Source organism: Aspergillus uvarum (assembly GCF_003184745.1).
Source record: "Aspergillus uvarum CBS 121591 unplaced genomic scaffold BO82scaffold_19, whole genome shotgun sequence".
NCBI classification, from domain to species: Eukaryota; Fungi; Ascomycota; class Eurotiomycetes; order Eurotiales; family Aspergillaceae; genus Aspergillus; species Aspergillus uvarum.
In genome coordinates, this window is record NW_020291316.1 from 288,569 (window position 1) to 299,327 (window position 10,759).

The 10,759-nt window shown below is 54.7% G+C and overlaps 4 protein-coding genes across 4 annotated transcripts; 2 read left to right on the plus strand and 2 right to left on the minus strand.

Annotated features, from left to right (window-relative positions):
• Positions 1 to 223: 223 nt before the first annotated feature.
• On the minus strand, positions 224 to 3,184 carry BO82DRAFT_353291 (putative GARP complex subunit Vps53). The gene is made up of 3 exons (XM_025634917.1): positions 2,996 to 3,184; positions 1,125 to 2,920; positions 224 to 1,060 (listed from the first exon to the last, which is right to left on the minus strand). The coding sequence occupies exons 1-3, from the start codon at positions 3,036 to 3,038 to the stop codon at positions 275 to 277; spliced, it is 2,625 nt and encodes an 874-aa protein (XP_025493184.1). The 5' UTR covers positions 3,039 to 3,184; the 3' UTR covers positions 224 to 274.
• A 275-nt stretch (positions 3,185 to 3,459) lies between these two features.
• Positions 3,460 to 6,038, minus strand: BO82DRAFT_431302 (mRNA export factor mexA; the record flags this gene model as incomplete). Its single annotated transcript, XM_025640693.1, has 3 exons — positions 3,460 to 3,801; positions 3,857 to 5,416; positions 5,610 to 6,038. 3 exons carry the CDS (start codon positions 6,036 to 6,038, stop codon positions 3,754 to 3,756), a joined length of 2,037 nt encoding a protein of 678 aa, XP_025493185.1. The 3' UTR covers positions 3,460 to 3,753.
• A 717-nt stretch (positions 6,039 to 6,755) lies between these two features.
• On the plus strand, positions 6,756 to 8,743 carry BO82DRAFT_353293 (retrograde cargo receptor ERV46). The gene is made up of 4 exons (XM_025634918.1): positions 6,756 to 6,824; positions 6,903 to 7,228; positions 7,305 to 7,485; positions 7,550 to 8,743. Exons 2-4 carry the CDS (start codon positions 7,036 to 7,038, stop codon positions 8,490 to 8,492), a joined length of 1,317 nt encoding a protein of 438 aa, XP_025493186.1. The 5' UTR covers positions 6,756 to 6,824; positions 6,903 to 7,035; the 3' UTR covers positions 8,493 to 8,743.
• A 222-nt stretch (positions 8,744 to 8,965) lies between these two features.
• Positions 8,966 to 10,742, plus strand: BO82DRAFT_353295 (CMGC/CLK protein kinase). Its single transcript, XM_025634919.1, has 5 exons — positions 8,966 to 9,328; positions 9,443 to 9,750; positions 9,859 to 10,154; positions 10,242 to 10,413; positions 10,487 to 10,742. Exons 1-5 carry the CDS (start codon positions 8,991 to 8,993, stop codon positions 10,687 to 10,689), a joined length of 1,317 nt encoding a protein of 438 aa, XP_025493187.1. The 5' UTR covers positions 8,966 to 8,990; the 3' UTR covers positions 10,690 to 10,742.
• Positions 10,743 to 10,759: the final 17 nt, after the last annotated feature.

The window sequence follows — 10,759 nt, forward strand, 5'->3', positions numbered from 1 at the left end:
GAACGCAGGGTCCATAGAGAGCCTTTTATCCTCGCTGCTAAGCAGCAACCACAGGCCAGACGGTACAGGCTATAAGAACTTTAGCACATACTCTTCTCGCTGGAATTCTGATATCCCCAGCAAAGCTGAACGAATCCCAGACAGTATGATACGATTACCAAACAACCACGAGAAGCAGCCACCATGCTAAGTACGTAAACAAATCAAGCAGTCCAGATGACGTAAAAGAGATTATATTCATATGTACAGAAAGCACACCTAAAACCAAGGTTTATCACCCGTCATCCCCACTTCTGCCAAACCGACCGCCAAACCCGCCCAGATCACGGCGGAAGAACTTGCCGATATTCTTCAGGTTCTCGTTCAGGTTCGCAGCGGCGCTGCTCTCCGCACCGGGGTTGCTCGGGGCCGAACCACCGAGATTGGGCGTCGAGGAGGCTGAGGTGAGGATGGTTCCGCTGCCGCCGCCGCCACCACCACCACCACCAACACCGGATGTTGCGCCCGCGCCGCCTCCTACTCCGGGTATCGTGGTCGCCGAGGAGCCGCTCATGGGAGTTCCGAAGCGGTCGACGCCGTCCTTGGCGGCGGAGATGAGGGCGGAGCCGAGTAGGGATGCGTCGAAGCGGGTGGGGAGATTCGTGGCGCCGATGGACGCGGCGGCCGAGCCGAGTCCCAGGCCCTGGGAGACGGAGACGGAGGTGGGCGCGGTGGTGGATTGTAGGGCGGTTAGCATGGGGTTACTCTGCTGGAGGTTGGAGGCGTAGCGATCGGATGCGCGGTGGATCTGGAAGAGTTCCAGGAGGTGGTTCTGTTCCTGGCGGCTGCGGATGCCCTTCATGTCCAGGATCTTGCGGAAGTTGGTGTTGTTCTGGTCGGCGATGTGGACGAGGTACGCCTGCACGAGGGCTTCGGGGGGCGAAGGGTGCACCTGCAGGGTCTTGAGGAGGGCTTCGATCTTGGCGAAACTGCTGTTGACGCGCTTGACGAAGCCGACGGGGGCGGGATTTGGGAGGAGTGATGCAAGGCCGGCTTTGAGGGCGTAGGCATCGAGGAGCATCTACACGCAGGTGATTAGTTTGGGAGAGGCAGCGGGTTGTAGACCGGGGACGGAAATATTTTACCTGCTCCGCTCCAGTCTCTGCAATAGGCTTGGACTGGAAGATGTTGGTGGTGAAAAGATTGGAGATCAGCTCTACAGTGTGGTCTGCGAAGGCCCGGGCGTATTGCTGTTTGTGTAGCAGCTGTAGAGTTTCCGAGCACTTGCTCTGAGTCTTTGACAAGAGTTCGCCCACGTAGGAGCTCTGGTCGCTGACACTTTCCAGTCGACTCCAGGGTATATTGCGCATTTCGCGCCAGCAAGGCTCCAAGTCGACCTCAACTCTTCGTACAAGACCTCGAACGGTTGCAGACGCGATGCCCATAAATGTGTCCGCCTGGCTCTGCAGGTCCACCGACTGTTTCAGGTTCTTATCCAGCCTGCCCTTGATCTTCTCCTCCAACTGGTTGCAGGTCGTGTAGCAGTAATCGGCGGTGTTGAGGACCAGGATGAGATCCTCGAGATTAGGTACCTTCGACGGTGTGTGGCCACTGGGACGTTCACTGATGTAGTAGAGAAGTACCTGTTGTGCGTATTGGTCCAGGTACTTTGCAAAGACCTTCGCCAGGTCTGCAAGGCTTCCGCCGGTGGACAATTTCGCACATTGCTGTAAAGCATGTCGGTAGAAATTAAACAGATCCGTTGAGGAGGATATCACTATGTGCGAGTCGAACTCTTCGTCCGGCGGCTTAATGGGCTGCTGCCGGTATTTGGGTATAAGCGCAGCCAGTTGCTTATCCTGAGCCTCGACCCAGACGCTGAGATAGGGCTCAAAAGCCTCCGATATGGCCTGGCCGAACACCGGCGCCTCGCTCGAGGCAAAGGTGTCAGTAGAGGGACGAGCGGGGCTCACAAAGCGTCGCTCAAGCGAATGCTCGAAATCCAAGGTTTCTTGCAAACACGACAGGAGCAGATTGACGTCGATCGATTGCCCATTGCGCACCGAGCGCGAGAGGATCCCCTTGAAGTCGTCCCTCGTTCCTTCACAGAAAATGTTGGTGAGGGTCTCATTGACCTTCCAAGACGCGGGGAAGATGGGCGCGTAGTCCTCATCATAAATCTTCAAAATACGTCTGAACCACGCATACCGCCGCGATATGTTGTCCAGAGATCCTGCCTCCTCATTGTTCCTGAACACCTGACGGTACTCGCGCAGTTGGAAATTGCAGTACCAGGTCACGAGCCTAGATTTTGCATGTTCGCCCAGCGCATCCATGACCAAACAACCCTCCGAGAGCGTCGACCTCCGCAGCCCAACTTCCCCCTTGGCGAACGCCAGCTCGAAATCCTCACAAACTTGTTCCAGGAGCTCTCTTTGTATATCTGCCACGTTCTTGCTGAGAAGAGCAATCTGATCGATCGAACGGTACGACTTGAAATGCGCCATGAGCTGAATGACCGCCTGCAGCAGCTGGGCGCAGTCCCGATATTGCCTGGTCCGACTGAGGGCGCGAAGCTGATCGTAGGCCGTCGTCAGCATCTGCAGCCGCTTCAGGGCTGTCATGGATAGTGTGAGGTTCTTCTTCGCATTGTCCAATTGCTTGATATCCGCCGTCATCTCCGTGATCGCGAGCTCGGTCTTGGAGGCGCGGTCGCGCACATCGTCGATCTTCTTGAACAGTTCGGTCAGGTCCGCTTTGGCGGCCTGGATGCGCTCTACACTTTCCGCGTTCGAGGTGACCTGGTCCTCGACCAGGGCGCTGATATCGTCGTCGAGCTCATCTTCGTATGCGGAGAGGGACTGGGACACTTGTGACACGGCGGACAGCGTGGAGGGATGGGAGAAGATCAAGTTCAGATGGTCGATGGGATCGTAGTCCGCTAGTGCAACAGATTCATCAGTCAATCTGCTTCGTAGGACGCAGGACTGAAGGGTTGTCAGCCAGGTCCGCTCACCTGTATCTAAGGGGTCGATATCGGCCGCTCCATTGGAGGGCATTGAGGCGGTGGTAGTGGTAGTAGTGGTGAACATTCCATTAGCTCTTTAGCATGAACACCAGACACATGCTGCAATACCAGCTTGAGGGCAGTCGCCGATTCAACATGCACACAATCGAAGAAGTACAGGGGGGAGGGAGAACAAAGAGAGCTAGTTGTTATGGAGTAGGATGGGTTGATCAGCTCCAAACGATTTGGGGGGGGGAGCGGGAGGCGGGGAGTTGGTTCGGAGAAGCTCACAAAGCGCGGGCGGGTGTCCGGCAAGCTGTTCAGCACTCCAGGCTTAACTTGGCAGGGATTGAGTAATTGCAAGCACCATGGAACTTGTTGAAGTTCTTGTATTGCCACTACAACGATCTACAATATTTATTGAAGCTTTTATGTTTCTCGCTTATAGCAATGGATAGGTGAAGTGTGTGGATGGTAATGAAGCGGCCTAGGGGGTTTTGTTCTCCAATCCCCCAGGCTCTTTGTTTATGGACATAATATTCGTGGTCTTGGTTGATACATAACAGGATAAGATGGGGAAAAAATCTAGATTCAATATTTGTGTCTTCAGCCCGACTGCCATTCGCCCGAGCCATGCAATAAGAAGCAGCAAAACAAACCAGGCCAAAGTAAGGCAAAATTGTAACTCCAAACAAACACCATTATGATCTAGCAAAGTGTGATTTGAACCCGCCGTTCTGTCGATGACGAGCGGCGGTGTCGAGTGTTTAGACTGTTCCGGCTAGGAAGGCTTCAGGGGGCAACGTTCCCTGCTCCTGTAGATCGATTAGTATGGGTCTCTGTTGCAAACAGTCTTCTGGTTGATCTTACCTTGAGCTTGGCGAAGTCCTGCAAAGCTTTGTCCAAATCCCAGCCATTTCCGCTGATAGCCAGCTCGGAATACTGCAAGGTCATTCCAGTCTGGCTCATGACTTGAATTACGAGTTGCTCTTGTTGCACTTGTGTCTCACTCTTTCCGGGGGCAGGCATGCCATACCCTTCCGGGGTGGCTGGCGATCCCACCACCGGCTGAGGAGGGACAGCTGCCTGATCGATTGACTGCTGGGGAGTTGCCTGTTGAGCCGCCGGTTGAGCGGCTCCCTCGGTTTCTGGAGCCCATGCTTCGTTACCGCCATACGCGCGACAACATAGGATGTCGTTGATGACTCTCACTCCACCCGCGCCACCGCCAGGACCCAATACGAAAGTTCTGTCGAAGCTCCGCGTGTCGATCTTGGAGCCCTTGCCGATTTCGTCGTATTTACCGTGAACTGTAATCAGGAGGCCGCCAACACCAGTGGGACTCTGGCCGGTCGGATCAGCCAGTCCTGGGATCGGGTAACACTCAATTAGCCAATCCTGAGGGTGCGCCGCGATATCCGGGTGTCTTGTAGCAGGAAGGCTGTTCCACAACTTGCGGATTTTCTCCGCACCATTATGCGATCGAGACATTCTGGCGGTCAAGTGCGTGATTCTGAGCAAGTTTCTGCTATTCTTGATGTACGCGTCCCAGGCTGCAACATCAGCTTGCTGGGCTCTGGGAGCGGCAGTGTTGATGTTAAGAGTGAATGTGGATTCGTTGTCGTATACGCTATCAAGCAGGCCGTTCCGGTCATTGTCGTAGCCGGAGAAGAAAGCTCTAATGAAATTCTCGGCAATGCAGCCCTCGTCCCGGAAATACGGTGCTTGAACAGGGATCGGCGATTTCTTCAGTGCAGCCAATTCTTCTGCGGTCCGAACTTCGATACCATTGAGGACTCGAAGTTTGAGATACCACTTGAGCATGGTGTCCTTGAACGTAGGATCGGCACTGAAAGGCGTGTTGGAAAGGTCCAGGAGCTCGAGATTTTCGAATTTATGGCGCCATGCCAGCAAGGACTGTGCGTCCTTGAAGTCGTTGTGCGAAAGGTCGAGGTTTTTCAAGTCTGGGAAGGCTTGCGCCAAGGTAGTAACCATCTTCAGATTCTCAAGCTTGTTGGCCCTCAGACTGACGCTCTCGACCGCCTGGCGACGCGCGGCGGGGCTGTCGAACACCAGGCTGAGATTCAGCTCCCAGACCTTCATAAGTGCAGGGAAGAATTTCGATTCAGTTGATGTGCTTTGGAAAATTCCCATGGCGATGAGATCCGGATCATTGTGTAGATCCGAGAGATCAAGGAGCTTGTTCTCTCGGTTAAACCGCTTGGCGAGGAAGGCAGTCATCTTAGCCTTCGTGTCGGCGGCCGTGGGCGTGCTACCATTCACAGGCAGCATCGACTGGTCTATCCCGGCTTCATCATATTTTTCAATTTCCAGAATTTTGCCTGCAAAGTTAAAACCGTTGAGCTGAAGCATCCTGTTCAACAGTTCCGGCTTAATAGACACGATAATCGCGTCGCCTTCGAGCCGCGACTAGTGAACGTTAGTAAGGCGCAAGAGACCTCCCATGATCGCGATCATCCCAAGGAATAAATGCCAAATGAGCGGAAGCAAATGTCGACCGTCGTTCTGGAGGTACCATCACTGAAAACGAGAGCACATCGGAGAGGACGACGCTGGTGATAACTCATATGTCGATGATCGCAAGTTCTGGTGTTGCACATACCTTAGTGATCCTTGCGCGTGCGCTAGCTCTCGCGTCGGGTGGGCTGAGTTTCTTCTCGAGGAAGGCGATTAGGCTTTCTTGGCCGCCGTCGGGATTCGATTTGGCCTTGCTCCCCTTCCAGTTGTTGACCCTGACCTGTTCCAGATTACTGGTCCGACCACCGTGGCGGATGTTTGCTTGTTGCGACTCCGAGTTGCTGGAAATAGCCTTCTGAATGGCATCTATCGCTCGGGTGGATGTCTGAGACCGTGTTCCAGAAGAAGCGCCGGATCGAACAGAGTCGCCACGACCCCTCTTCGCACGAGCTTGAGACGTATTTCCATCCATGACCAAATCACCTTCCCGATCGACTTTTTTCGCAGCACCCCGCTTGCGGATGCCCCCGCGATCCGAAGCGCTGGGGCGGCCTCGAGCCTTTCCGTTCTTCATGGTGGGATACAAAGAGAAGATTCGTTATATGGATGGTGTTTCTCGACAAGATTGTGTGTTGAAGGAGACGGAGTCGGGCGTCGACGATGTGCGAAAGGTTTTTGTAGGCAGGTGGAGCGCTGCGCGCTTTGTCGTCCAGAATCAGGCAAGCGGCATTCAATGAAAGATGTTAAAAGAAGCCGCTTACGAGGTCGAGTGGGATGAGTTGAAAGGAAGATTCTTTGAATCGATATCCTAGATTCGGGGGACCTCTGGTGCGTTTGAGAAAGTGCCACCAACCAACCTCAGAGTGGAGAGGTTTGAGGGAGGGGAATAATGGAACAATGAAAATGCAGAAGCTAGTTTAGAGACAAGTCAAAAGAGTCAGCAGAAAAAGTGACGTGCACCCGGAAGGATGCGCATCACGTGAGCGGACAGCAGACCGCCCTGCAGATTGCGATGGCTGATAGCTATCACGTGACTGCTATCAGGCACTATATCCAAGCACGTCCAATCAGAGTCTGTAGTCTGTCCTTTGGAGCACTGTTGGTAATACCTTCGTATTGATGCATGCACGTCGGTAGATAGTCGTACCGAGCTAATCCCTAAGAAGTAAAATTGCAACAATACCCCCGGTACTCGGTATTGGCCAGATACCCGCAGTGTTACAAGTAACTCCAGTAGTTCTCCGCTTCAGCTTAACAGGACAGCTTGTTCCATCGAAGTCGCACGCCAGTCGTCACTCCCAGGAGAGGATTTGCTTTGTGCTGGAAACTTACTATCCTACCACCTCACTCACTCATTCACGTACGTCCCTTGATCTGTACCCAGATATTCTGTCTCATTGAACGGGCCTCAACCCGGTTGGCTAACATTCAACTTCAGTCATTAATTACCAGGCGCCGCCCCTGCCTTGATCGCGGGCACTAAATAGCTGATCTCCGGTCCATAACGAAGACCGCGCACCCTTCCACATACCCCACGGCCCTCTTCGCATGGTCGTCAATTCAGTAGAGAGATGCCGGCCAAATCACGATTTACGAGGTTAGATGCGTTCGCCAAAACGGTCGAAGATGCGCGCGTTCGAACCACGTCTGGAGGAGTCATCACCATAGCATCGTTGCTGGTTATATTCTGGCTCGTATGGGGAGAATGGGTGGACTACAGGCGCGTGGTGGTTCTGCCCGAGTTGGTGGTTGATAAGTCAAGAGGTATGAAGACATAATCTTTTCTTCTGCATGAGAGAAACGAAGCAAGACTGACTGAACGGCCTTTGGCGCAAAATAGGCGAGAAAATGGAGATTCATCTGAACATGACCTTCCCCCGACTCCCTTGCGAAATGTTGACCCTCGATGTTATGGATGTGTCAGGCGAGCAGCAGACGGGCGTGGCCCATGGCATCAACAAGGTGCGCCTGACTTCGGAGGCCGAAGGAGGTCGGGTGATTGACGTGAAAGCTCTGGACCTGTAAGCTTGGAATTCCCTCGTTCTATCCTGTGATCTATCACTGACCATGCGTCTTCCAATCTAGCCATTCTTCGACCGAGACCGCTAAGCACCTGGACCCCGATTACTGCGGCGAATGTGGTGGCGCACCCGCACCTGCCGGTGCCATCAAGGCTGGCTGCTGCAACACCTGCGAAGAGGTCCGCGAAGCTTATGCCCAAAAGCAATGGGCCTTCGGCAAGGGAGAGAACATCGAACAGTGTGATCTTGAGGGGTATGCGGAGCGCATCGATGCGCAGCGCCGCGAAGGCTGCCGCCTCGAGGGTGTCCTCCGCGTCAACAAGGTGATTGGCAACTTCCACATCGCGCCCGGGCGCAGCTTCACCAGTGGCAATCTCCATGTGCACGACCTCGCCACGTTCTTCGAGCCTAACCTGGCCGAGAATGAGAAACACACCATGACCCACGTGATTCACCAGCTCCGATTCGGACCTCAGCTGCCTGACGAGCTGTCAGATCGCTGGCAATGGACCGATCACCATCACACCAACCCCTTGGACAACACGAAACAGGAGACCAGCGAACCTGGCTACAACTTCATGTACTTTGTCAAGGTGGTCTCGACCTCGTACCTCCCCTTGGGCTGGGATCCGCTATTCTCGTCCTCCATCCACAGCGCCTATGACAAAGCCCCTCTCGGAGCTCATGGAATTGCCTACGGAGCCGAGGGAAGCATTGAGACCCACCAGTACTCAGTGACCTCCCACAAGCGGTCCCTGCGGGGCGGTGACGCCTCCGACGAAGGCCACAAGGAGCGACTCCACGCCGCCAACGGTATCCCCGGCGTCTTCTTCAACTACGACATCTCCCCGATGAAGGTCATCAACCGCGAAGCTCGCCCTAAGACCTTCACTGGATTCTTGACTGGAGTCTGCGCCATCGTCGGTGGTACTCTGACTGTGGCCGCTGCTATCGACCGTGGGCTGTATGAGGGCGTCAACAAGATGAAGAAGCTTCATTCGCATTGAGGTTGTGCTCTGCTGCTATATTCAGCGGACCACGGGAGACGTATACAATAAAAGATAGAAAAAGAGCAAAAAGACAAGAGACATCGAAAAATCCAAGGAAAACAAACAGCTGCGCAGGAGCATCAGCAAGGCAGGGCACTCAGGCAGTCCAGGCGTTCTAGGTCCATACACCATGGTACACATACTATCATATCCATTGGAAGTTTGTATTAGCATTTTTTGCAGATGAAATCAATTGAGTTATGTTGGGGTATAATCTGTTTCCATCCGTAAGACAGGGCAGAAATCCAGTGGCGAGTGCCGAGCCCTGGCATCTGGACTTCCAGCCAGCATGGATGAACCAAACGGGGGGGGGTGCGGCCACCACCGCTTATGACGTTATAGTAACTAACTAGTTGCACTCCCAAGAAGCAGGAAACTTCCCCCCTCTCGGCGCACGCGACCGATTCCATTCTCTTTCTAACTGTAAAGTATGATGTTCCACGATTCCAGGAGACCATGTTCACGATCTGCCGGAAACCCAGATTATTGATCCGTCCACTCGAGCGCATCCTACCGTCTCCCCGCCATCATGCCTTAATAACCTCCGCGGGGTTGCGCTATACTCCCATCCGAACCCAGACGACCACCACGCCGCTCCCCCCGCACCAATTCCCTACATCAGGCTTCACGACGCTTGATCCGTCGGAGACGTTGGAAGAAGAGCAGCTCCCCTACTACGAACCGAAACACTTCTACCCAGTCCGCCTCGGCGAGGTTTTCGCGAGCCGATACCAGGTCGTCGCTAAGCTCGGCTACGGCACCTCTTCGACCGTTTGGCTTTGTCGAGATCTTCTGTACGTTTCAACCCCGTTGGAGACATGATCCACGCATTTAGAACAGTCGCAAAGCGAAATAGTCCGCACACGAAACAGCAGCAAGAGGGAAACTGAACTCAACCCTACCCTTAGGACCCATGGATACCGCACCCTGAAGGTATGCGCGCAGGGCCACGATCCCGCGCACGAGGTCGCTGTCTCCGAGCACCTCCGCAACACGCCGGACCACGCAGGGAAGGCTCTCGTGCGGCTGGTGCTGAAATCCTTCGTGATCGCCGGCCCCCACGGGCAGCACCGGTGCCTGGTGTACAAGGCGTGCGGGATGAACATGACCAAGTACATGAACGGGTGCACGCTGCCCACGGAGCTGGGCCAACGGAGTCTGCAACTGACCCTGATTGCGCTGTCGTTTCTCCACGCGCACCAGACCGTTCACACCGGTAAACAGCATTGTCGCCCCCCTCCCCCCCTCGTTGACTCTCAGTCCTTGGTCCTCTCTGCATCAAGGTACCTTCGCTGACTAGCAAACACCAACCGAACAACAACAGACGTATCCCCCAACAACATCCTCCAGAAGATCGACGATAGCTCCGTACTGGCCGCCCTCGAAGAGGACGAGATGACGCAGCCGATCGCCCGGAAGGTCCTGGACGACCGGACCATCTACCGCTCGCGAGCCATGCCCGCATGCGAAGGGCTGCCGGTCCTCTCGGACCTCGGGGAGGCGCGATGCGGCCACGAGCGGTATCAGGGCGATATCATGCCGGGCATCTACCGCGCGCCGGAGGTTATTATGGGGATGGAGTGGGATTGCAAGGTGGATGTTTGGTCCATTGGTGTGATGGTGAGTCTTCACCGCCAAGGATCGCTCGGGCCTTGTACGGTTTACTCGATCGACCTGTACTCCCGCTGATATAATCCGAGTAAACAGGCCTGGGACTTCACGCAAGACGAGCACCTCTTCTCCGGAAAAACCCACGGGGTCCTCTGCAACGAGCAACATCTCGCCGAGCTGGTCTCGCTGATGGGGCCTCCACCGCCGGAATTCGTCAAGAGGTGCAGTAACAGCAGCAGCAAGTGTGCCAGATTCTTCGATGAACGAGGTAATGATCTATCCTCGACACTATCCCTGCTACACGGTTCAAACTCGCTGATCCCAATGTATTGGTGATACAGGCAACTGGAAGGGCTCCATCCGCATCCCCCGCCAATCCCTGGCCCAACGAATCCAGCACTTCCAGGGCGCCGACAAGACACTCTTCCTGAACTTCCTCCGGCGCGTCTTTCGGTGGTTGCCGGAGGAGCGCCCCTCCGCGGAGGACCTGGCTCACGATGAGTTTCTGATGCAGCCGATTCTGGCGGCGAGGGAACAGAAGTAGTGCTGGGGGGTAAATGCGAATCATGTCGTTAGATAGACTAATCAATTCGAGCGTTTTGCATAGGCTTGAT

Excerpts from the sequence above, each read along its gene's own strand:
- BO82DRAFT_353291 (XM_025634917.1), bottom strand. The coding sequence starts at position 3,038 with ATGCCCTCCAATGGAGCGGCCGATATCGACCCCTTAGATACAG. Across the intron at positions 2,921-2,995 it reads TATCGACCCCTTAGATACAG|CGGACTACGATCCCATCGAC; the intron begins GTGAGCGGACCT and ends CTGTTGCACTAG. Across the intron at positions 1,061-1,124 it reads CAGAGACTGGAGCGGAGCAG|ATGCTCCTCGATGCCTACGC; the intron begins GTAAAATATTTC and ends ACCTGCGTGTAG.
- BO82DRAFT_353293 (XM_025634918.1), top strand. The coding sequence starts at position 7,036 with ATGCCGGCCAAATCACGATTTACGAGGTTAGATGCGTTCGCCAAAACG. Across the intron at positions 7,229-7,304 it reads GGTGGTTGATAAGTCAAGAG|GCGAGAAAATGGAGATTCAT; the intron begins GTATGAAGACAT and ends GGCGCAAAATAG. Across the intron at positions 7,486-7,549 it reads GACGTGAAAGCTCTGGACCT|CCATTCTTCGACCGAGACCG; the intron begins GTAAGCTTGGAA and ends CTTCCAATCTAG.
- BO82DRAFT_353295 (XM_025634919.1), top strand. The coding sequence starts at position 8,991 with ATGTTCACGATCTGCCGGAAACCCAGATTATTGATCCGTCCACTCGAG. Across the intron at positions 9,751-9,858 it reads GCACCAGACCGTTCACACCG|ACGTATCCCCCAACAACATC; the intron begins GTAAACAGCATT and ends GAACAACAACAG. Across the intron at positions 10,414-10,486 it reads CAGATTCTTCGATGAACGAG|GCAACTGGAAGGGCTCCATC; the intron begins GTAATGATCTAT and ends TTGGTGATACAG.